The sequence below is a fragment of the Lissotriton vulgaris genome, chromosome 4_1 (genome assembly GCF_964263255.1).
Source record: "Lissotriton vulgaris chromosome 4_1, aLisVul1.2, whole genome shotgun sequence".
NCBI lineage: Eukaryota > Metazoa > Chordata > Amphibia > Caudata > Salamandridae > Lissotriton > Lissotriton vulgaris.
In genome coordinates, this window is record NC_141691.1 from 2,137,144,200 (window position 1) to 2,137,166,765 (window position 22,566).

General features: G+C 47.3%; 1 protein-coding gene across 1 annotated transcript in view; it reads left to right on the forward strand.

Moving 5' to 3' along the window:
• The first annotated feature begins 322 nt into the window (after nucleotides 1-322).
• Nucleotides 323-22,566, forward strand: part of LOC147725236 (pepsin A-like) — a 186,999-nt gene continuing 164,755 nt past the window's right edge. The window contains exon 1 of the mRNA XM_086966552.1: nucleotides 323-449. Coding sequence (XP_086822678.1) covers nucleotides 397-449 — 53 coding nt within the window. The 5' untranslated portion in view covers nucleotides 323-396. The remainder of the gene's footprint in view (nucleotides 450-22,566) is intronic.

A 22,566-nucleotide genomic window follows, 5' to 3' on the forward strand; every position in this document is an offset into this window, starting at 1 on the left:
GCATCAAATACCAGGTAAAAAGTGGGGATGGCCACGTTAAAAAGGAGCACGTTCCTACTCTGTTGCTCTGCTCAAGGTGAGCCATTGGCAGGGAGCTCTGTGATCCTTCGCTTTGCCAATGTCAGAGTAAGGACCCACTAGAGGTCGTATGAACTTCTAATCTAAGGATAACACTGCACGCCACGACGCCCAACACTCTGGACACCAGCCAATAGAGTCCGCTAAACACTGCTGTCGGTTCACCTTGGGGAAGGAGACAGGTTTCTTTTCATGTTTGCTCTGGCACATAAGATAAGAGAAAGTCACAAGTACAAATCCACATCTGAGACGTAAGGTAACCAGTCACCTTCCCTCGACTGCTGAGGTCTGTCCTCGAGCACACTCGCTTGAAGAGCCATGAGGTGCCTGCTGCTCCTCCTGCTGGGGGCCCTGTCCCATGCAATGGTCAAGTGAGTACCTAAGAAGAGCTTTCTCCCCTCACTCGGGTTAGGTCAGCTTATCCTCATTCCATGTAGCTCTGCTTCTCCTCAGTCTCAATAGCCCTGCTTCTCCTAATTGTGGGATTTCAGTTTCTCCTCATCTGGGATCTGTTCCTCCTCATTTCTGGGGTGCTGTGTTTCTCCTCTCTTTGGATAGCTCACTTGTAACTCACTCTAGCGATCTCTGCTTCTCCTCACAAAGGAAACCTCAGTTTGTCCTCACTCTGGGGATGTCTGGTTTCCTCCACTCTGTGTACCTAAGCATCTCCTCATTCCAGGGAGCTCTGCATCACTTCACTCTGGAGAGCTCTGCATCTCCTCATTCTAGGGAGCTCTGCATCTCTTCACTCTGAAGAGCTCTGCTTTTCCTCACTCTTGGGGTCTCTGCTTCTACTCACTCTAGAGGACGCTGATTCTCTTCACTCTGGGGATCTATGCTTCTCCTCACTCCGGGGGTCTCTGCTTCTCCTCACTCTGGGTGTCTGTGATTCTCCTCACTCTGATGGTCTCTGCTTCTCCTCACTTTGGAGGTGTCAACTTCTCCTCACTCCGGGGGTCTGTGCTTCTCCTCACTCTGAGGTTCACTGCTTCTCTTCACTATGGGTTTCTCTGCTTCACCTCCATCTGGGGGTCTCTGCTTCTCCTCACTCTGCGGGTTTCTACTTCTCCTCACTCCAGAGGTCTGTGCTTCTCCTCACTCTGAGGCTCTCAGCTTCTCCTCACTATTGGGGTCTCTGCTTCTCCTCACTCTGAGGCTCTCGGCTTCTCCTCACTATGGGTTCTCTGCTTCTCCTCACTTTGGAGGTGTCAACTTCTCCTCACTCCGGGGGTCTGTGCTTCTCCTCACTCTGAGGTTCACTGCTTCTCTTCACTATGGGTTTCTCTGCTTCACCTCCATCTGGGGGTCTCTGCTTCTCCTCACTCTGCGGGTTTCTACTTCTCCTCACTCCAGGGGTCTGTGCTTCTCCTCACTCTGAGGCTCTCAGCTTCTCCTCACTATAGGATCTCTGCTTTTCCTCACACTGGGTTTCTTGCTTTTCTTCACTCCGGGGGTCTCTGATTCTCCTCACTCTGGGGGTCTCTGCTTCTCCTCACTCTGGGGTTCTCTGATTCTCCTCCCTCTGGGTGTCTCTGCTTCTCCTCACTCTGGGGGTCTCTGATCTTTCTCACTCTAGAGGTATCTGCTTCTCCTCACTCTGGGGGTCTCTGCTTCTCCTCAGTCTGGATTTCTCTGCTTCTCGTCCCTCTGGGGATCTCTGCTTCTCCTCACTATGGGTATCTCTGCTTCTCCTCCCTCTGGGGGTCTCTACTTCTCCTCACTCAGGGTTTCTCTGCTTCTCCTCCCTCTGGGATCTGGGTCTCTGCTTCTCCTCACTCCGGGTTTCTCTGCTTCTCCTCCCCCCGTGGATCTCTGCTTCTCCTCACTCTGGGGGTATATGCTTTTCCTCACTCTGGGGGTGTGTGCTTCTCCTTCACTCTGGGTGTCTCTGCTTCTCCTCACTTACGGCTCTCTGCTTCTCCTCACTATGAGGGTCTCTGCTTCTCCTCACTCATGAGGTCTCTGCTTCTCCTTACTCTGGGCTACTCTGCTTTGCCTCACTCTGGGGGTCTCCGCTTCTCCTCCCTCTGGGGATCTCTGCTTCTCCTCACCCTGGGGGTCTCTGCTTCTGCTCACTTTAGGGGTCTCTGCTTCTCCTCACTCGGGGGTCTCTGCTTCTCCTCACTGTGAGGGTCTCTGCTTCTCCTCACTCTGGGAATCTCTGCTTCTACTCACTCTGGGGGTCTCTTCTTCTCCTAACTCTGGGGATCTCTGCTTCTCCTCACTCTGGGGGTCTCTGCTTCCCCTCACTCTGGGGGTCTCTGTTTCTCCTCACTTTGAGGATCTCTACTTCTCATCACTCTGGGGTTTTCTGCTCTCCTCACTATAGGGGTCTCTGCTTCTCATCACTCTTTTAGGTCTCTGCTTCTCCTCACTCTGTAGGTCTCTGCTTCTCCTCACTCTGGGGATCTCTACTTCTCCTCACTCTGGGGTTTTCTGCTTCTCCTCACTATAGGGGTCTCTGCTTCTCCTCACTCTGGGGTTTTCTGCTTCTCCTCACTATAGGGGTCTCTGCTTCTCCTCACTATGGGGGTCTCCGCTTCTCATCACTCTTTTAGGTCTCTGCTTCTCCCCACTCTGTAGGTCTCTGCTTCTACTTACTCTGGGGGGTCTCTGCTTCTTCTCACTTTTGGGATCTCTGCTTCTCCTCACTCTGGGGGTCTCTGCTTCTCCTCACTATGGGGGTCTTTGCTGTTCCTCACTCTGGGGATCCCAACTTCTACTCACTCTGGGGGTCTCTGCCTCTCCTCACTTTGGGGATCTCTGCTTCTCCTCACTCTGGGGGTCTGGGCTTCTCCTCACTTTGGGGACCTCAACTTCTACACACTCTGGGGGTCTCTGCTTCTCCTCACTCAGGGGGTCTCAACTTATACTCACTCTGGGAGTCTCTGCTTCTCCTCACTTTGGGGATCTCTGCTTCTCCTCACTCTGGTGGTCTGTGCTTCTCCTCACTTTGGGGATCTCAACTTCTACTCACTCTGGGGGTCTCTGCTTCTCCTCACTCTGGGGATCTCTGCTTCTCCTCACTCGGGGGTCTCTGCTTCTCCTCACTCTGGAGGTCTCTGCTTCTCCTCACTTTGGGGATCTCTGCTTCTCCTCACTATGGGGGTCTGCGCTTCTCCTCACTTTGGGATCTCAACTTTTACTCACTCTGGGGGTCTATGCTTCTCCTCACTTCGGGAATCGCTGCTTCTCCCCACTATGGGGGTCTCTGTTTCTCCTCACTTTGGGTTCTCTGCTTCTCCTCACTTTGGGGATCTCTGCTTCTCCTCACTATGGGGGTCTCTGCATTTCCTCACTCTGGGGATCTCTGCTTCTCCTCTTTCTGGGGGTCTCTGCTTCTCCACTCTTTGGGTATTTCTGCTTCTCCTCACTATGGGGGTCTCTGCTTCTCCTCACTACGGGGGTTTCTGCTTCTCCTCACTCTGAGGCTCTCTGCTTCTCCTCACTGTGGGGGTCTCTGCATCAGCGGCAGAGGAGATGGTCATGCCTTTCAGTTCATACTATTCTACAGTAAACAAACCTGCCTGCTGCCTCATGGCTTTAACGGAAAGAGAGGGGCTGCAGTGCATAATAGCAAAGAAGGAGTAGAGATGTAGAGGGGAGTGGAAGGAGCCATAAAGAGGAGTGGAAGGAGCAATAAAGAGGAGTGGAAGGAGCAATAAAGAGGAGTGGAAGGAGCCACGAAGAGGAGTGGATGGAGCAATAAAGAGGACTGGAAGGAGCTATATAGCGTAGTGGAAGGGGCCCTGAAGAGGAGTGGAAGGAGCCACAAAGAAGAGTAGAAGGAGCCATAAATAGGAGTGGAAGGAGCCATAAAGAGGAGTGGAAGGAGCTATAGAGGGGGATGGAAGGAGCTTTAGAGAGGTGAGTAAAAGGAGCTGTAGATTGGATTAGAAGGAGCTTTACAGGTGAGTGGAAGGAGCTGGAAGGAGGAGTGGAAGGACTTTTGAAAAGGGTTTGAGTGTAGAGCATACCAACAGGTAAGAGAGTTAAGAGCAATGTTTTTCTAAATCAGAGGTATAGTTTGGCAAGGATGAGAGGAGTAAGTCAGATTTTGGGTACAGCACAGGCAGGGAGTCGTACTGAAGAATGGAGGTGAAATGATTTTATCCAGGAAAGAATCGCAGCAAAGGGGTTATTCCCCCACATCAGCATATGGCAGCTGCGGGAGTTAGAAGATGCTGCCCTGGGCATCGCCCTGTGTCCCCCATGGGCATCTCCCTGAGTCCCCCCTGGGCATCTCCCTGTGTCCCCCCTGGGCCTTCCAAGAGATACCTGACTTGACATGAAGCACTTCACCCAAAAAGAAAGCAAAGTTCTGAGAGCCTTGCTTTCAATCTGCCTGCATTTCTCCCCACCTCTAAATCGTTTAGAAGCCCTGAATTTTTAAGTCTGGCTTGACAGCACATGTGTCTCCTGACCTAATGTGATCAACATAAGAGGAGCTTCAAGAAGTGCTGCTGAAAAGGAGACATTGGCTCCACTTTCTTTTCAATCTTTGCGGCTGAGAAGGAGACTTTGAGTCCACTCACCTGTCAATCTTTGCTGCTGAGAAGGAGACATTGGCTCCACTCACCTGTCAATCTTTGCTGCTGAGAAGGAGATGCTGGATCCACACACTTCTAAATCTTTGATGCTGAGGAGAGGTTGGCTCAACTCACCTGTCAATCTTTGCTGTTTCCACTCACCTGTCAATTTTTGCTGCTAAGAAGGAGACGTTGTCTTCACTCGCTTTTCAATCTTTGCGGCTGAGAAGGAGACATTAGCTCTATTCGCCTGCCAATCTTTGCTGCTGAGAAGTAGAAGCTGGATCCAAACACTTCTAAATATTTGATGCTGAGGAGAGGTTGGCTCAACTCACCTGTCAATCTTTGCTGGTTCCACTCACCTGTCAATTTTTGCTGCTGAGAAGCAGACGTCTTAACTCGCTTTTCAATTTTTGCTGCTGAGAAGGAGACGTTGAGGCAACTCACCAGTTAATCTTTGCTGCTGAGAAGGAGACGTTGGCTTCACTTGCTTTTCAATCTTTGCTGCTAGGACGGTGACTTTGAGTCCACTTACCTGTCAAATTTTCTCCTGCGAAAGAAACGTTGGTTCCACTGACATGTCAATCTTTGCTACTGTGAAGGTGACATTGGCTCTACTCATCTGTCAATCTATGCTGCCGAGGAGAAGACGTTGGCTCCACTCACATGTCAATCTTTGCTGCTGTCAAGGAGATGTTGCATCAACTCACCTGTCAATCTTTGCTGTTGTGAAGGGGATGTTGCCTTCACTGAACTGTCAATCTTTGCTGCTGAAAAGGAGACGTTTTCTCAACTCACCTGCCAATCTTTGCTGTTGTGAAGGAAACGTTGCGTCCACTCACCTGTCAATCTTTGCTGCTGATAAGGAGACGTTGGCTCTACTCACCTGTCAATCTTTGCTGCTGAGATGGAGATGTTGGCTCCACTCACATGTCAATATTTGCCTCTGAAAGGGAAACTTTGTCTCCACTCAAATGTCAATTTTTGCTACTGAGAAGGAGACGTTCGCTCCACTCACCTGTCAATTTTTGCTAGTGAGAAGAAGACATTTGCTCCACTCACCTGTCAATCTTTGCTGCTGCGAAGGAGACGTTGGCTACACTCACCTGTCAACCTTCGCTGCTGCGAAGTAGACATTGCCTCCACTCACCTGTCAATCTTTGCGGCTGAGCAGAGACGTTGGCTCCAGTCAACTGTCAATCTTTGCTGCTGAGCAGAGAATTTGGCTCCACTCACCTGTCAATCTTTGCTACTGAGAAGGAGAGGTTGGCTCCACTCACGTGTCGATCTTTGCTGCTGAGAAGAAGACGTTGGCTCCAATCACCTGTCAATCTTTGCTGCTGAGAAGGAGATGTTGGTTTCCACCCATCTGTCAATCTTTGCTGCTGAGAAGGGGACGTTGCCTCCACTCACCTGTCAATCTTTGCTGCTGAGAAGGGGACGTTGGCTCCACTCACCTGTCATTTTTGCTGCTGCGAAGGGGACATTGGCCCCACTCACCTGTCAATCTGTACTGCTGAGAAGGGGACGTTGGCTCCACTTGCATGCCAATCTTTGCTGCTGAGAAGGGGACGTTGGCTCCACTCACCTGTCAATCTGTGCTCCTGTGAAGGGGACGTTGGCTCCACTCACCTGTCAATCTTTGCTGATGAGAAGGAGATGTGGACTCCACCCATCTGTCAATCTTTGCTGCTGAGGAGACGTTGCCTCCACTTACCTGTCAATCTGTGCTGCTGAGAAGGGGATGTTGGCTCCACTCACCTGTCAATCTTTGCTGCTGAGAAGGAGACGTTGCCCCCACTCACTTGTCAATCTGTGCTGCTGAGAAGGGGACGTTTGCTCCACTCACCTGTCAGTATTTGCTGCTGAGAAGCGGACGTTGGCTCCACTCACCTGTCAGTCTTTGCTGCTGAGAAGGAGGCGCTGGCTCCACTCACCGGTCAATCTTTGCTGCTGAGAAGGGGACATTGGCTCCACTCACCTGCAATCTTTGCTGCTGAGAAGGAGGCGTTGGCTCCACTCACCTGCAATCTTTGCTGCTGAGAAGGAGATGTTGGCTCCACCCATTTGTCAATCTTTGCTGCTGAGAGGGAGATGTTGGCTCCACTCACCTGTCAAAATTCCTTCCCACCGGAATTGATTGGGAAGAGTTTTTGACATCCACTGAGATGCCGCCCAATGCATTCGGCCTGAGTTGGTTATATTGACAAGTCCATATTAACGTAGAAGGTCTGACTGGGTTATTGAGAAGGTTCATCAGATACCAAGCAATTAATCAATCATTATTTGTTAAGTGTGACTACTCACCCTCTAGGGCCTCAAGGCGCTGATACCACAGGTCTAATCGCTTTAATATTAAGTCTTTCCGAACAAAATATGCCCGGACGATTGACTGTGAAAACCCTTTGTTACATTAGTTGAAGCCAGCATGTCTTTTGGTGGGATTGTTATTACAGTGTTAAAGGCTGCAGACTCATATTACCGTAGAAGGATAGGGTATAGTTACCCCCTCCGACAAACCATGATTTTTTCATTTGATTGGATTTTCGATCGGTCTTGTCCGAGCAGCCATTGTGGAGGGCTTCTGGGAGCTTTTAGAAGTGACACTAAACAAGGGGCTGCGTCTCCGCCCACATGTTGTTTCTACTAGAAGTTGTCTCAGAAATAGTTACATTTCTCCGTTTAAGGATAATATTATTCCATTGACAAAGTGGTTTGACATTGTGCGCACTCTGACAAGTGCAGCAGGGAAAGGTTGTATAATTGTGGTAAAATTAATTACCTGGTACTGAATTTCTATGCGGTAAAGTCAATAAGAATAACTCATAATAAATAAGAGGCAAAATCCGTGATATTTGAGGTTTCTCAAAAAGGGTTTTATTCCTATAAAAGGAATTGGGTGATTAGCATATTGGCTCGAGCCAAGGTGGCATACCGTTCCGTCACCACGCAGATTCGGGAAGGGACAGACTGACAGAGTCAATGGTAATATGCGAATATGCAAGTATGCGACAATACATTATTGACAGGCATTCATATATATAGTCAATGCATTACAGTAAAGGCATATGCAGGAGGCGTAACAGCTGAGAGGAGAGATAAGAAAGCATGTACGTAATACAAAAAGGCGTTACAATAGGCGTGCATGAAGGCGTGAACGAGAACGTCATTTATCATGATGTCACAAGTAGGCGGATCCATGAGTGAATCCGGCAATGTCAGCAAAATACATGGCAGAGATGCGCGCGCAGCAGTATGACGTGTAATGTACGTGTAACTTGAGGGGTGAAGGGGGACTTGACATTTAGCCCTACATGTGGAGACAGATGTCTGGATGTCAGATCAACCTAATCCCAAATCGTATCTAATATCTCATGTTTAAGGAACTGTATTATCTGGAAGGAAAAGGTCTCTCGGACAAGAGGCTATTCTATACTGACTGTGAGTGCGTGTATGAGCATCTACGTGTCTGCATGAGATGCGAGGGGTGCGAGGGAGGGCATGGGCCTACCATGGAAACAGAGCCATGAATTACTTGCATAGAGACAGTGAGGCCAAGCCCTTTGCTCTGCAGCTGGAAGGATGTTGACATGAAACTACTAGACAGGAATGTATTTTCGAGGAGTGGAGCAGATAATTCGAAGGTTGAATACAGTCTTGGCAGGCAACAGGCTGAGCCAAACGCGGTGGGCCGTGCTGGAAGTAAGGCAGAGGTCACGGGTACAGATGCAAGCCCAGGTTTGAGATTCAGAGTCAGAAGGCAGGAAAAGGCTCGATGGCAGATTTCAGGGCCTACTTCGCCAGAGCTGAAAAACGTGTAAAGTACACTACATAAAGACGTTGGCATGGCATATTTAGGAACGGACTATTTGACCCATTCATGGTGGATCTGAAAGAGGACATGTTAACGTTGGATGCAAATGTACTTGCGTCTTCATAGCTTGAAGGGGAGGGAACATACATGTACTTGTAGCGTGTACACGGAGTCGTTGGGGTCTAAGATAGGGGACACAATCGATCACAAAATTTATATTACCTCATTCCCTCCTTGTCCCCTACGGACCCTTCATGATATATCGATCTGCATGAATCGATCAATCTGTTCATGTAACATCATTTGCTCTTCTTTCTTCTTTTGACGTTTTGAATGGGAATTTGGATGCGGAATACATGATGTGGCGCACAGGCCGCAAATCGCCGGTCCACATTGTAAACATAGGCAGCAACTGAATACTATGAGAAGGCCAGTGCCTAGGAAGGATAGGATCTTCCATCCCCAAGCGGTCAACGTTGTCCAGAACCAACCGGACCAAGTCCAGGTGCCTGGATTCTGATGTATTAGACTTGCAATTTTATGGAGACGTGTTATAGCTTTATATACCGTTGGCGCGTTTTCTGGAATGAAAACACAGCAACTTGACCCGATGACTTTACAGGCTCCACCCCTATCAGCTAGGATGACGTCAATGACGAGACGATTTTGAAGAACAACAACCCGCATGGCGGACTGTTCTTCTGTTATGTTGCCTAGAGCGGAGGTAGTTTCATTCACTACTGCTTCGAGGGTTCTAGTTAATTTGCGTATCAGTTTACTGTTGAAAACAGCACCTAAGTAGGGGAAGAAACCTTTATTGAAGTCTGTGTATTGCTCCCATGCCGTTTCAGTGTAGTCGACAATCGGGAGATCTCTTCGGAGTCTATTGTTTACTAGATTGGTATTTCTGTGATAATCAGGAGGAGCTAGGAAAACAGGTGGTAGAAGGAATGCAATGTAACAGGTACCATCCCAATCTGGAGGCAAACGTATGTATGCGGTATGGCCACAGACAAAGTAGGAATGACGTGTAGCTCTAAACGTGGATTTGCCTTGATCACTGAATTCGATCACAGTAGTACATTTACTATGACCTAAGTGTATGGAACCATTCTTTCTGATACATAATTCACCTTTGACTGGTAACACTGACATAGCAGGTAATACTGGTGCGGCTTCAGATTCAACAGTAAGAATCATGAGGTTAATTGTGTAATTACCTAATCCATATACTTCATTTTCTAGATCAGTTCCTGTTCTAGTGGGAAGTCCCTTCTTGTCAGGGTAACAGACTTTAAGTAGAACTAAGTTCAGGTTTCCCCAAACCCAATTCCCATCGTAAACAGCAATGTCAGAATCTAAGGAATTAATCAATCTAAACCATGCCCCACAGGAGCCATTGTGAGTGAACGGGTACGGAAAGAGGGGCAGAACTCCCTTGTATTTCTGGTAGGGAGGGAGTCGGCCACATATCCAGCAGTTTGTAGCATTGTTAGTCTGATGGGAGTGATGTAACATACTAATGAACGTGTTGTTGCGCAGCGCAAGTCTGTAAGACAATTCATGGGGAGGTAATTCGCTAAAAGAATGTTCGGCAGTGACATTGTAAGCAGATTGTGCACGCTTGAAAATAGGGTAGTACATGTGTAATAATATACTTGCAGCAATAATAAGAAGGCTTAGGAAAAACATAATCAGTAATGTCACTATACAGTGACTACGAAGTGATTTACAATATGCACGTTTCTTGAGTTGTCTCTGTCTATCTCTCTCTCTATCTCGGTCTAGGGGATACATGTCAGAAACTAATTTAACCGATTCACCTAGGGGAGGACTTAAACAATTAAACTGTCTGACTTGCTAGACCGTAATTTTAGTCTATACTCTTCGGAGGCGGTTTTCTCAACCAGGGGGAGTTTTGAGTCAGTTTGTGGAGGAGGGCAGGGCTTAGAGTCCAAGTCCGAAGGAAGTCCGTGAAATTTTTTGATGTGGCTCGAGTGCAGCCATCCTTTTCTGCCCTCCAATTTAACAGCCGTCCTTGTCGTCAGAAGAACCAACTTCGGGGTCTGCCAGCGGGGCTCCAGTGGGCTTCTCCGGTCAAAATTCCGCACGAACACAAAATCGCCAGGGACCACTTCATGGGGCTTCACCTCGGTGTTGTCGGGAAAGGCTGCAGCTACCTGTGAACGACAAGATTGTAGTGCAGACATTAAGGAGGCAAGGTAATCTGTCAGCATAACGCAATCAACATCTGTGATTTTACGAGGTATAGGCGTCCCCCACATATTTGGTGGCCTACCGAAGACCACTTCATACGGGGATAGCCCAGTTCGAGAGTGCGCAACCATCCTCATATAGAAAAGGGCAACTGGCAAGGCTACTATCCAGTCAACGCCTTTCTCTCTACATATTTTTGAAAGTCGGATCTTTAGAGTCTGATTATGGCGCTCCACGAGACCTGCTGCCTCGGGATGCCGGACACAGTGGAACTTCCACTGATACCCTAACAGGAGTGTTATGTGTTTCACAAGCTCGGATGAGAATGGCTGACCGTTATCTGAGTACACGATACGGGGCAAACCATACCGTGGGAAGAACTCGCGAACCAGTTGTTTGGCTGTGGTCGGAGCAGTGTAATCTGGGACTGGATATGCTTCTGTCCATCGGGAAAGTGCACATACGACTACGAGGACATACTTGAATCCTTGACAACGTTCCATCTGGATATAATCCATCTGGAGGACTTCAAAAGGGTGATCGGGAGGCTGAAATCCACCTTTCTCTACAGGAATGCTTTTACCTGGATTGAACTGACAACAAATCATGCAAGTACGCACTTTTTGTTTCGCTGCTGCTCGTAAGTTCTTATTGTACCATATGTGTTGAATGCTATCTAGCATTGCCTTTTCTCCTAGGTGTGCTGGGCTATGTATAGTGTTAATGATGACTTGAACCATAGAATCGGGGAGAAACCATGTAGATTTTCCCTTCGTCATCCATCCCTGATCTGTTTGGATCCCTCCTAGTTCAGTCCACTTCTTTATTTCATCTGGTGTGGCATGTGTCTGTATGTCAATTACATCATGTGCGGGATCCTTGACTGCCATGCAGTGTGATGGTGTCGGAACTATTGTCTTTGTCAAGTCAGTTGCATGCATTCGATTCTGGGCAGTTTGTTTAGCTGTTCGGTCTGCCAGGTCGTTACCCTGGGAGATCGTATCGGTAACCTTTGTATGTGCCTTACACTTCATAATAGATATCGCAGTAGGTAGATGTATTGCATCTAACAAGGCTTGAATGAGGGGACCGTGTTGAATGTTGGCACCGTGAGAAGTTAAGTAACCTCTCTCTCGCCAAAGGACTCCGAAATCGTGAACGACTCCGAATGCATAACGTGAATCAGTGTATATGTTAACTCTCTGATTTTTGGCTTGAATACAGGCTTGTGTCAGAGCGATGAGCTCTGCTGCTTGAGCTGACAGGGTGTCGATACAATTTGTTTCTATAATTTCGGTGTCTGTTGTGACTGCGTAAGCTGCCACTAATTCTCCTGTACCTGTTCTCATACATGAACCATCCACATAAAGTGTCAGGTCTGGGTCTGGTAATGGGACATCTGTCAAGTCTTGTCTGGGTTTCGTCGTAATAGTGATGACTTCGATACAATCATGCTTCAGAGGGTCCACACCGCTTAATGGCAAAAGTGTGGCAGGATTCAATGTGCTGCAGCGTCTGATTTCTATGTGTGGTTGAAACAATGTCAATTCATAACCTGTCAGTCTTGCTATGGTCAAGTGTTGGGTCTGTGTACGATTTAAAAGAACTTCCACGGAATGTGGAACTTGTACTGTCAATTGATGTCCTAATACTATGGAATCGCTCTGTCTGATTGCTAAAGCTGTCGCTGCGACTGATTTCAAACATGCAGGTAAAGCTTGGGCTACTGGATCTAATGTGCTAGAAAAGTAAGCACACGGTTTGTGTGAACCTGCTTGTTCCTGAGTGAGGACTGACAAGGCAGTACCTTCACGTTCTGTAACAAAAAGTGTAAAGGGCTTACTGTAACATGGTGTTGCTAAAACTGGTGCTTGACATAAGGCTTTCTTTAAGTCTTCAAAAGCTTGTGTATGTTCCTGAGTCCAAGGGAGGACAGTCGATGTCGCTGCCTCCTGAGTTGTCAACTGAATGAGTGGCTTTGCTAGAAATGCATATTGGGGAATCCAATTGTCTGCAGTACGAGGTGAGGCCTATGAAAGCCCGCACCTCCTTTTGTGTTTTCGGTGGTGACATGTTTACAATTAACTGAATGCGATCCGGAGTGAGCTGTCTCCCCACTTTGGACAGCAAGTGACCCAGGTACACAACTTGCTGAACACAGAATTGCAGCTTTGAAGGGGAAACCTTGTGCCCCTTGTCAGCCAGGAAATTTAAAACCGTCAGTGATGCTTTTTCACATTCGGGTTCGCTTCGTGCGGTGATCAGCAGATCATCGACATACTGGAGTAGGGCGGTGTTAACAGGCATATGGATACTGTCAAGTTGTCTTTTCAGTGCTTGGCTATAGATGCTGGGGCTTTCTGTGAATCCTTGAGGTGCGCGTGAAAATTTGAAACTTCGTCCATTTAAACTGAATCCGAACAAGTATTGGCTTTCTGGATCAATTGGGACGCTAAAGAAGGCGTTCTTGAGGTCAATTACAGTAAAGAACGTTGCTTCTGAATCAATAGCTGTCAGTAATGAAGAGATATCTGGAACCACAGGATACTGTGTACAATGCATTTATTCAATTCGTGCAGATCAATAACTAATCGATAAACAGGTGGTGCATTTGGATCAGTACGTTTAAGAACTGGAATGATAGGAGAATTACATACATTGGAGTCGGTTTCCACGACCACTCCTTGTGCAATGAGCTCGTCAATGATTCTCAGTAAAGCCACTACAGCATCTGGAGGTAACTTGTATTGTCGAATTCGTGGTAATACCACTCCTGCTTTGAGTGTGACTCGATATGGTGTAATGTGCATACAACCTACATCAGTGGGGCCTTTCGCCCACAAGTGTGCAGGTACACTCTGTAACCGGGGATCCATGTCTCTTAATACATAATGGCCTTTAAAATCTCGCAAGAATAATCGTACTCCTTCCGGAGAACAGCATATTATAGCTCCTAGAGCTTTCAGTGTCTTTATGCCTAATAAGTTTTCTGGACATGCTTTTGTAAGCAATAAATCTGTAGTCCGTGTCAAGGGACCAACTGCAAGTGGAAGTGGCTTTGATACTTCATTAATAATAGGCTTTCCTGAAAATCCAAGGGAAACATTCTGTGAGCCTGAGAGGGGTGCCCCTGGAACCTCATTGTGACTGATTGTGGTCCTGCTTGCCCCTGTGTCAATTAAAAACTTTCTGTCTTTTCCTAACACTTGACTGTGTACATAAGGACCCTCTTGATCTACAGGAACTTCAATAAGGGGCAAGCCAAACTCCCTCTCTAGGCTGTTTCATGTGTATCGCTGATAATCAGGGTAGTCATTCTGTGCATACTGGTACATCTGTTGTGTCGTGTTCTGTGTTGCCGTAATAGGCTGTTGCTGTGGCACTGCTACAGTTTGTGATGAAGCTGGCATAGGCGGAATATGTTGTATATTCTGTGGTACTTGCTGCTGGGCCTGATCTTGTCTAGGTACACGCGGTCTCTCCTTGGTCTTACCCGTGGAGATATTGTGTTTCAGAACTGCACAATCGTTTACATAATGACCTGGCTGTTTACAATAGTTACATGTCCCTTTAACAGGAGCCGTCGAATTACTAGGCTGGGTCGTACCCTTTTTGTGACCATCAGCAGGAACTGACTGGGCAACTAACATTTTCATTTTCGTGTCTTTCATACGTCTTTGTTCATGTTCTTGTTCTTCTCTAATTCTATTCTGGTGGTACTGTAACATTTGTAACATTTGTGAAGGGGTGTTAGCTTGCCAAGTGCTTTCGACTTTCAGTACTCTGTTCTTAACCTGGGGCAGTGAATTCTCAACTAATTTTGTTACAAAAAGGTGTGGATACGACTCGCTACTTGGTTTCAGGCCGCTATTAATACCAAAACATTTCTCAAATCGAGTATAAAAATCACTAGTGTCTTCATCGGGTTTCTGTTTACAGGCCGAAATTGCACCCCAATCTTCCTTTTTCGTACTTAATAAACGTGGCAACACTTGTACTAACAATCCTGGTAATGCTTTAACCTTATCCCCAAGCCCTTGGCCTGGAATTCTAGTATTTTCTTCGTTTTCTAATGCAGCCCAATCAATCTTTGCATTTCCCACTTCCCATTCTTTTTCTTTAAGTTTCTCATAAATACCAGGAGGCAGTAGTACTTTCAATATCTTCATAAGGTCGGGATAAGTATAGTCACCCATGAGTAACATGTCTTTTATTTCACGGTAAAAACCTGCGGGATCTTTATCATGGCTAGGTACTAGTTTTTTCATTTCCAATAATTCTATTTTGGTTATGGGTGTGAACACAAACACACGTCTAAGTGTATTATCGGCATTCTGAACTGGGTGCACTTCTCGTAACGGATTCTGTCTATCTAGGTAATACATTTTTCTTTCCATGGAGTGTGCTGAATCAGATTGTGGACATAGGAAGGCACTATATCTGTGCCGCTGTTCTAGAATTACTTTAATTAGATCGGTACCTAGACCTCTCCACTTATTCATGAGTAGTTCTGCTAATATATCAGGCAGGGGGCCTGGATCGGAATGTTGGCTTCTATACAATAGAAGTAGGTGTTGTATCATGTATGTACCAGCTAAACGCTGTTCACTTGGTGTCATGTTCAAAAATGTGTGTGCTAACGCATCATCACTATATTTCTCGGGACTGTCAGCCCATTGTACTGCTGACCTCGCTAATTCTTGTTCATCCATAGACTCTAGTACATGGTACCCCATTCGTTCTCGGAGTCTGTTATCAGTAGCTTGAAATAAGTGTTCAGGAGTTCTTGGGTTACACATGGCTTCTTGAAAAATTCTTTTACTTTCTGGACGCACTGGGCGCATTAAATTATTAAAGGGTCTTCCTTTACCTACATACGCTATCGTTTCTCTAACTGGTAATTGTGTTTGTCCTGTAGCTTCTTCTGGTTGCTCCTCTTCTGAGGACTCAAACTTGTCTGATTCATTTTCTGGTTCTACCTGTCTTGTTTCATGTATTTTTATTACTACGCTTCTGATTCTTTGATACATGTTTTTTATACTATTCTGTTTATCATGGCTCCCGTCTGCTATATTCTGACCCCATCTATGAAGTGCTTTCATTTCCTCCGGGTCCATCCCCGGCCTATCCTGTTCTCTTATTAAGCAGTTTATAAAAAACCGTAATATCTTGGCTTGAATGTCAACTTTCTGGTGAGCCATGGCTTCCTTAATACTTTCAGGTCCCTGCCCTGTTTGGACAAAATGATATATTCTGTCTAGATGTTCAACCATTCCGGGTAGGGTCAACAAAAAGTTGGTGACCCGTCTTAGTCGTACTGATGCTAGTATTAGTCTTTCATCATTTCTACCGGGTACTGGATCATATCTACAATCCCCGAGACGGTCTTTTATTATATCGAAATCGGCTGATCGAGGTGTACGTTGTTGTGCTAGATCCCTGTAAGTCAATCTATGTACTTGTGGAGGTGTCTGGAAACCTATCGCCCCTCCGGACGCGCCTCCTGAGGCACTGCCTCCGAAGGGGTTGTTCGGATGTAAAGTGGGAGGAATGGGTGCGGGAAGAGTTGGAAGAACAGGAGGAAGACCAGGAGGGACATTCGGAACGGGAGGAAGAGGTGGAGGAGTAGCTTGTCGCGGGGGTAGGGGCTGATTGTCTCGGGGTCGAGCGCCGCCGGAAGGAGGTGTGCGCGGCAGTGCGGCATTAGCATATGCGGGCGCTACATCATCTAGATAGGAAGAAAGGAAAATGTCCTTCGCGGTTTTGGGATGCATTTTAGTCGGGAGCATGGGAGGTGGTAGATCTTGTGGTACTTCCGGCGTGGCCTTAGGTAAACCTTCGGCCAGGAGAGGATACATACCATTCCTAAGGGTGTTTAGTTGTCTGTCTACTTGTTCTATTTTTACTCGGATACCTTCCTCAACTAATACGTTTTCTTGGGCCTTGTCTGAATCCTCTTTCCTTTTCCCTTCTTTTCTAAGTGCTTTTTCTGTACGCCTATGCGATTCTTTACGCCATAATTCGATGGCATCTTTCTGTGACTGTCTGGCTTTCTTTTTTCGTAATGCTTCTTCTACTCTTATGATGCAATCTGAATCCCATGTCCCTGCAGCGGGCCACCTCTGATTCTCTGCTAGATCTTTAGTGTAGTCCACCCATAAATCGAGAAATAGAACGGCATCTAGGTTGTGCTTGTGGTACATAAAGTACCCTGGAGTGTCCCTAGGTGGGATGGGAACAGCTTCCTCGAGTATCCCTTTTCTAGTCTTTATCTGTCTTAATTTGGAGAACAACGGCATCTTAAAAATCTGGCTACTTAGTGCTTACTCAGATATGAACACAATGAACACAATAATCACAATAATGACGATCGAACAATCACTCATACCACGACATTTTGAGACACATTAAAACATTTTGAGATGAACAATAACAATTAGAATGTAACTCGCTAACTGCATAATACTAGATACACTGCTCAACAGTGCAGACTGGATGTACTGCTAAACAGTACAGATACACTGTCTAAAACAGTGCAGACCAGGTCTGTGTACCCAAACCTGTCTTGACCGGCACAACCTAATGCGCACGTCTAGATGCGTCCCCAGCAACGGTACTCACCGGGAAGCACGGAAACAGAAGGCCTCGGAAACTCTGGACTGGATTCGGACTGGATTCGGACTCGACTCGTGACGCAGATACTTCGGAACTTCGGAACCTGGTGGGCCTCCGTATACCTCGGATCTTGCTCTCTCAGCTAGGCTCTGGTCGGGATCCTCCGCACTTCTCACCGCCTCGTCTGGGTGTCGATCGCGGCCTCAGTCACCTCCGTTGGCCTGAGGGAGATACAGGAAATCCTGCGGGTACGCGTAGTTTCCGTCCGGCTGTGGCAGGGGGCTAAGCCTGCAAAGCACCTCCGGCGGGTGAGAGGGGGGAGGGGTCCCTGTTCGGGCGCCAATTATGTGGTAAAATTAATTACCTGGTACTGAATTTCTATGCGGTAAAGTCAATAAGAATAACTCATAATAAATAAGAGGCAAAATCCGTGATATTTGAGGTTTCTCAAAAAGGGTTTTATTCCTATAAAAGGAATTGGGTGATTAGCATATTGGCTCGAGCCAAGGTGGCATACCGTTCCGTCACCACGCAGATTCGGGAAGGGACAGACTGACAGAGTCAATGGTAATATGCGAATATGCAAGTATGCGACAATACATTATTGACAGGCATTCATATATATATAGTCAATGCATTACAGTAAAGGCATATGCAGGAGGCGTAACAGCTGAGAGGAGAGATAAGAAAGCATGTACGTAATACAAAAAGGCGTTACAATAGGCGTGCATGAAGGCGTGATCGAGAACGTCATTTATCATGATGTCACAAGTAGGCGGATCCATGAGTGAATCCGGCAATGTCAGCAAAATACATGGCAGAGATGCGCGCGCAGCAGTATGACGTGTAATGTACGTGTAACTTGAGGGGTGAAGGGGGACTTGACATTTAGCCCTACATGTGGAGACAGATGTCTGGATGTCAGATCAACCTAATCCCAAATCGTATCTAATATCTCATGTTTAAGGAACTGTATTATCTGGAAGGAAAAGGTCTCTCGGACAAGAGGCTATTCTATACTGACTGTGAGTGCGTGTATGAGCATCTACGTGTCTGCATGAGATGCGAGGGGTGCGAGGGAGGGCATGGGCCTACCATGGAAACAGAGCCATGAATTACTTGCATAGAGACAGTGAGGCCAAGCCCTTTGCTCTGCAGCTGGAAGGATGTTGACATGAAACTACTAGACAGGAATGTATTTTCGAGGAGTGGAGCAGATAATTCGAAGGTTGAATACAGTCTTGGCAGGCAACAGGCTGAGCCAAACGCGGTGGGCCACGCTGGAAGTAAGGCAGAGGTCACGGGTACAGATGCAAGCCCAGGTTTGAGATTCAGAGTCAGAAGGCAGGAAAAGGCTCGATGGCAGATTTCAGGGCCTACTTCGCCAGAGCTGAAAAACGTGTAAAGTACACTACATAAAGACGTTGGCATGGCATATTTAGGAACGGACTATTTGACCCATTCATGGTGGATCTGAAAGAGGACATGTTAACGTTGGACGCAAATGTACTTGCGTCTTCATAGTTTGAAGGGGAGGGAACATACATGTACTTGTAGCGTGTACACGGAGTCGTTGGGGTCTAAGATAGGGGACACAATCGATCACAAAATTTATATTACCTCATAATGTGAACTCTCTGAGAAATACAATTGGAAGGGACTTCACATTGTTAAGCCTTTGATATTTACATTTTGGACTATTTGACACAAACAATAAAATGGATTTACAGGCACATGCATCAAAGTAGGCTTTTGCGATTCCTTAATTGCGATTATTAAGGAATCTCAAATAATTACTCACAAAAGACTATGCATGTGGGAATCCTTAACAATTAAGGAATGCCTTCCCATTTATTCCTATGAGCCTACAGGGCCATAGGAATGAATGGGAGATTTTACGCGCAATTTGCGAGTATGAATAGGTCCTCGCAAAATGCGCATACAATTTTAAGGGTACTAAAAGGACACCCTGTTGCACCCCTGAAATTGCTCTTTGCGCACATGTTGCACGCACACATGTCCCAAGGGTATGTGTATGTGTAATCTACAACTTTGAAAAATGCAATTTTGTGCATTTTTCAAAGTTTTTGCAAATAACCATGAAGTTCAACTTGAAGGTAATTTGCGCCCCCTAGTAACAAAATCACTATTTTAAAGTAGTTCTTGAATTGCATTTAAGGAATCGCAATTCGCAATTCCTAAAATGCAATTGTAATTTGAGAAATCTCAATTAATTGCAAATTCTAAAATTTCGAGTGCCATGAACATTGATGCATCGCAAATGCCCTTTTTGCAGGTGCGAAAGGCGGATTTTTGCCTATCGTACCGTTTGTGCTCGCAAAAATGGTTATTGTATGTGCCTGTTGGTACATTCTTTGCTTTCAAGGTCTGGCCAAAGTTTTCGGACGGTGAGGTAATGTCTGTGTGGCTGAATAGTTTGTCTCTGTGTAGATGATTCTCATGGCTCTAGTGGTCATGTTTACATTACATTACATTACATTGGTTATTAGATGTGACGACAAAGGCCGTGGCCTCTCGTTGCACTCAAGGCTTGTCTTGCAGGCTGGTGGTTTCCAGTGGCCTCTTCCCGGACGCTCGCTGCACCGCTGGTTCTTCTGACCCGAGCCTGCTGGTGCAGTGGGGCCACGGTGCGTCACTGATAATGCTCACTCTGCACTCACAGGGTCAAAGGCCCCATTGGATTGTTTTAGGAGGCAATATTTGCAATCTGGGTAATATAAAAGGCCCCTTTAGGAAGGGTCGCAATCTGTAATTCCATGAAGAAGAAGCCTGGGTGGGGCGTTGGTGTATGACGTCATCCTGTTGTGTGTTGCTGTGTTCTGAGCTTCTGGCCCAGGACTCCCCTGAGCCTGCACTGGAGGACGCTGCCAGGACACCCTTAGAAACAAGTGGCCCTGGGGTCCGAGTGTCCGTGGCAGCGAGGCCCCCGCACCGGCGCACCGCAGGGGTGAGAGACCCCCGCCGACACCACTGGGGCCAGTCACTTCTGCTGCCCGTGGACAGATTTCACAGACTCTTTACTAAGCTGTTTAACATTATGAATTCCCTGGTAAATACAACAGGAAGGGGCTTGCGTCGTGAGCTCCTCGCCTAACATCCGGGGGGGGAGGGGTCGGAGGGGAGGGGGGTTATATTTTGATCACATTGATAATCACCAGTCAGTGGAGGGGTTTAGTCAGAGGGTCCTTTTAGGTCTAGCCACAATGAATGCTGGGTGTCTCCAGAGGGAGACTCTATGTTGATGCCAATGTATGCTTTGGGTCTGCCTACATTGTTCAAAGGGTCTCTTTATGCAGAGACCACACACTCTTGTTTATGTTCACTGTAAGGCTGTGAGATCCCTTTTGGGGTCGCAGGTCAGACTGGGGTGACTGGGTTCCTCAAATGGTGACTGTGGTGGTTTGTCTCTGGTCTGTCTTGCCATGGCTTTGGAAACTGGGCCATATACAAGCCTTGTGAGCACTGTAGTCTCAGGGTAGTGACCGGACGCAGTCTCAAGGAAGTAGTGTGAGGGACAAGAGGTCAGAACTCCACCGTTAATCAACAGACACAATAACATTTTGTCAGACCAGTGCTTATCATTTTTATAAAGCATGTTTTCTTCTATTTTCAATGTAGTTTATCAGTAGGTATCTGACATACATCAATTGTTCACAAGAGAATAGCATATTACACAAATTGGGACACCTGCAAGAAACATTTGGTAAACAAAACATTCGTAACAACCAAAACTTCACGCTGACTGGCCCCACCCTCCAATATTGACAAACATCAATGACAAACTGTACATGATAATGATAAAAGACAGACAAAATAGCAAAGAAGATGGCCAGTAACACCCAGTAAATGCAGGTTCCCAGGGGATTGTGAGGGAAGCGGGGGAAGATCTATACCCCGGTATGTAGCCCATCTAGACCAAATTTTTCTGTATTTTTGTGGACATCCCCATGCCTGGAAGACCGCCATTTCTGTCCCCATGCAAGCATTGAGCGCCCCTCGCCACTTTCCCATCGTCGGCGGGGAGGTTCCTTGCCAAAGCTGGGTGATATCACGCTTGGCAATTGTGAACGCCAGGAAAAATAAGTGTTGCTTAAACCGGTTCCCCCTTATATCATCAATTCTGTGGAGAAGGAACAGCCGGGGGTCCAGTGGGATGTCCCACAACATTCCCTCCTTAAGACAGGTCTAAACCCTGCGCCAGAATGTTGTATAGGGGACCTGAACTTCCACCTCGAGAACAACAACGACCCTAACTCCTCCACCATGATCGACAACCTCGGCAACCTCCGACTCAGACAACCCGTTTCAACACCCACCCACTCCGCCAGCCACACGCTCAACCCCATCTTCTCAGCAAGCACCCAAGTCTTCTTCGACCGCACCAAGGAACTCCACTGGACTGACCACCTCTGCATCCACTTCACCTTCCGGAAACGCACCACACACCTCCGCACCCAGCAGATGCCTCGCCGCAGCTGAGGCAAGATCACAGAGGACCGGCAAACCACCGCCCTCATCCAGAGCCCACCCGCAGACCCGACTGACCCCGACACCGCAGCCCGCAACCTCAGACAATGGATCAACAACTGCGCCAACACCCTCGCCCCGCTGAAGAACCCCCCCAACACCCACACCAGCAAGAGGGCCAGCTGGTTCACTAAAAACCTCCAGGCCTCCAAGCAGACCTGCCGAAAGCTAGAAAAAAACTGGACCCACGAAACCCCAGAAAGCTACACAGCCTACAGCAACGCCACCCGCCAACACGATCAACTCATCAGATCCACTAAAAGGACCACCTTAGAGACCGCATAGACCACAACGTGCACAACAGCAGAGAGCTCTTCAGCATCGTGAAGGAACTCCCCAACCCCAGCTCCAACACCAACAACATCCCACCGTCACGACACCTGTGCGACTCGCTGGCCACCTTCTTCCATCGCAAGATACTGACATCCATGACAGCTTTAATGCCGTCACCACCCCGGCAACCGCCAACAACCCCGCTCCCATGACCACCACCCGCACCAACTGCCTGCTCGCCTGGACCAAAATAAACGACGACGACACCATTAAGTTCATGAACACCATCTACTCCGGATCCCCAGAAGACCACTGCCCACACCACATCTTCAACAAAGCTAGCAGCATCATTGCACCCCACCTCCGGAAAACCGTCAACATCTCCGTCGACACAGCAATATTCCCGGAGAGCTAGAAGCACGCAGAGATCAATGCCTTACTAAAGAAACCCAAGGCGGACCCCAAGGACCTCAAGAAATTCCGACCCATCTC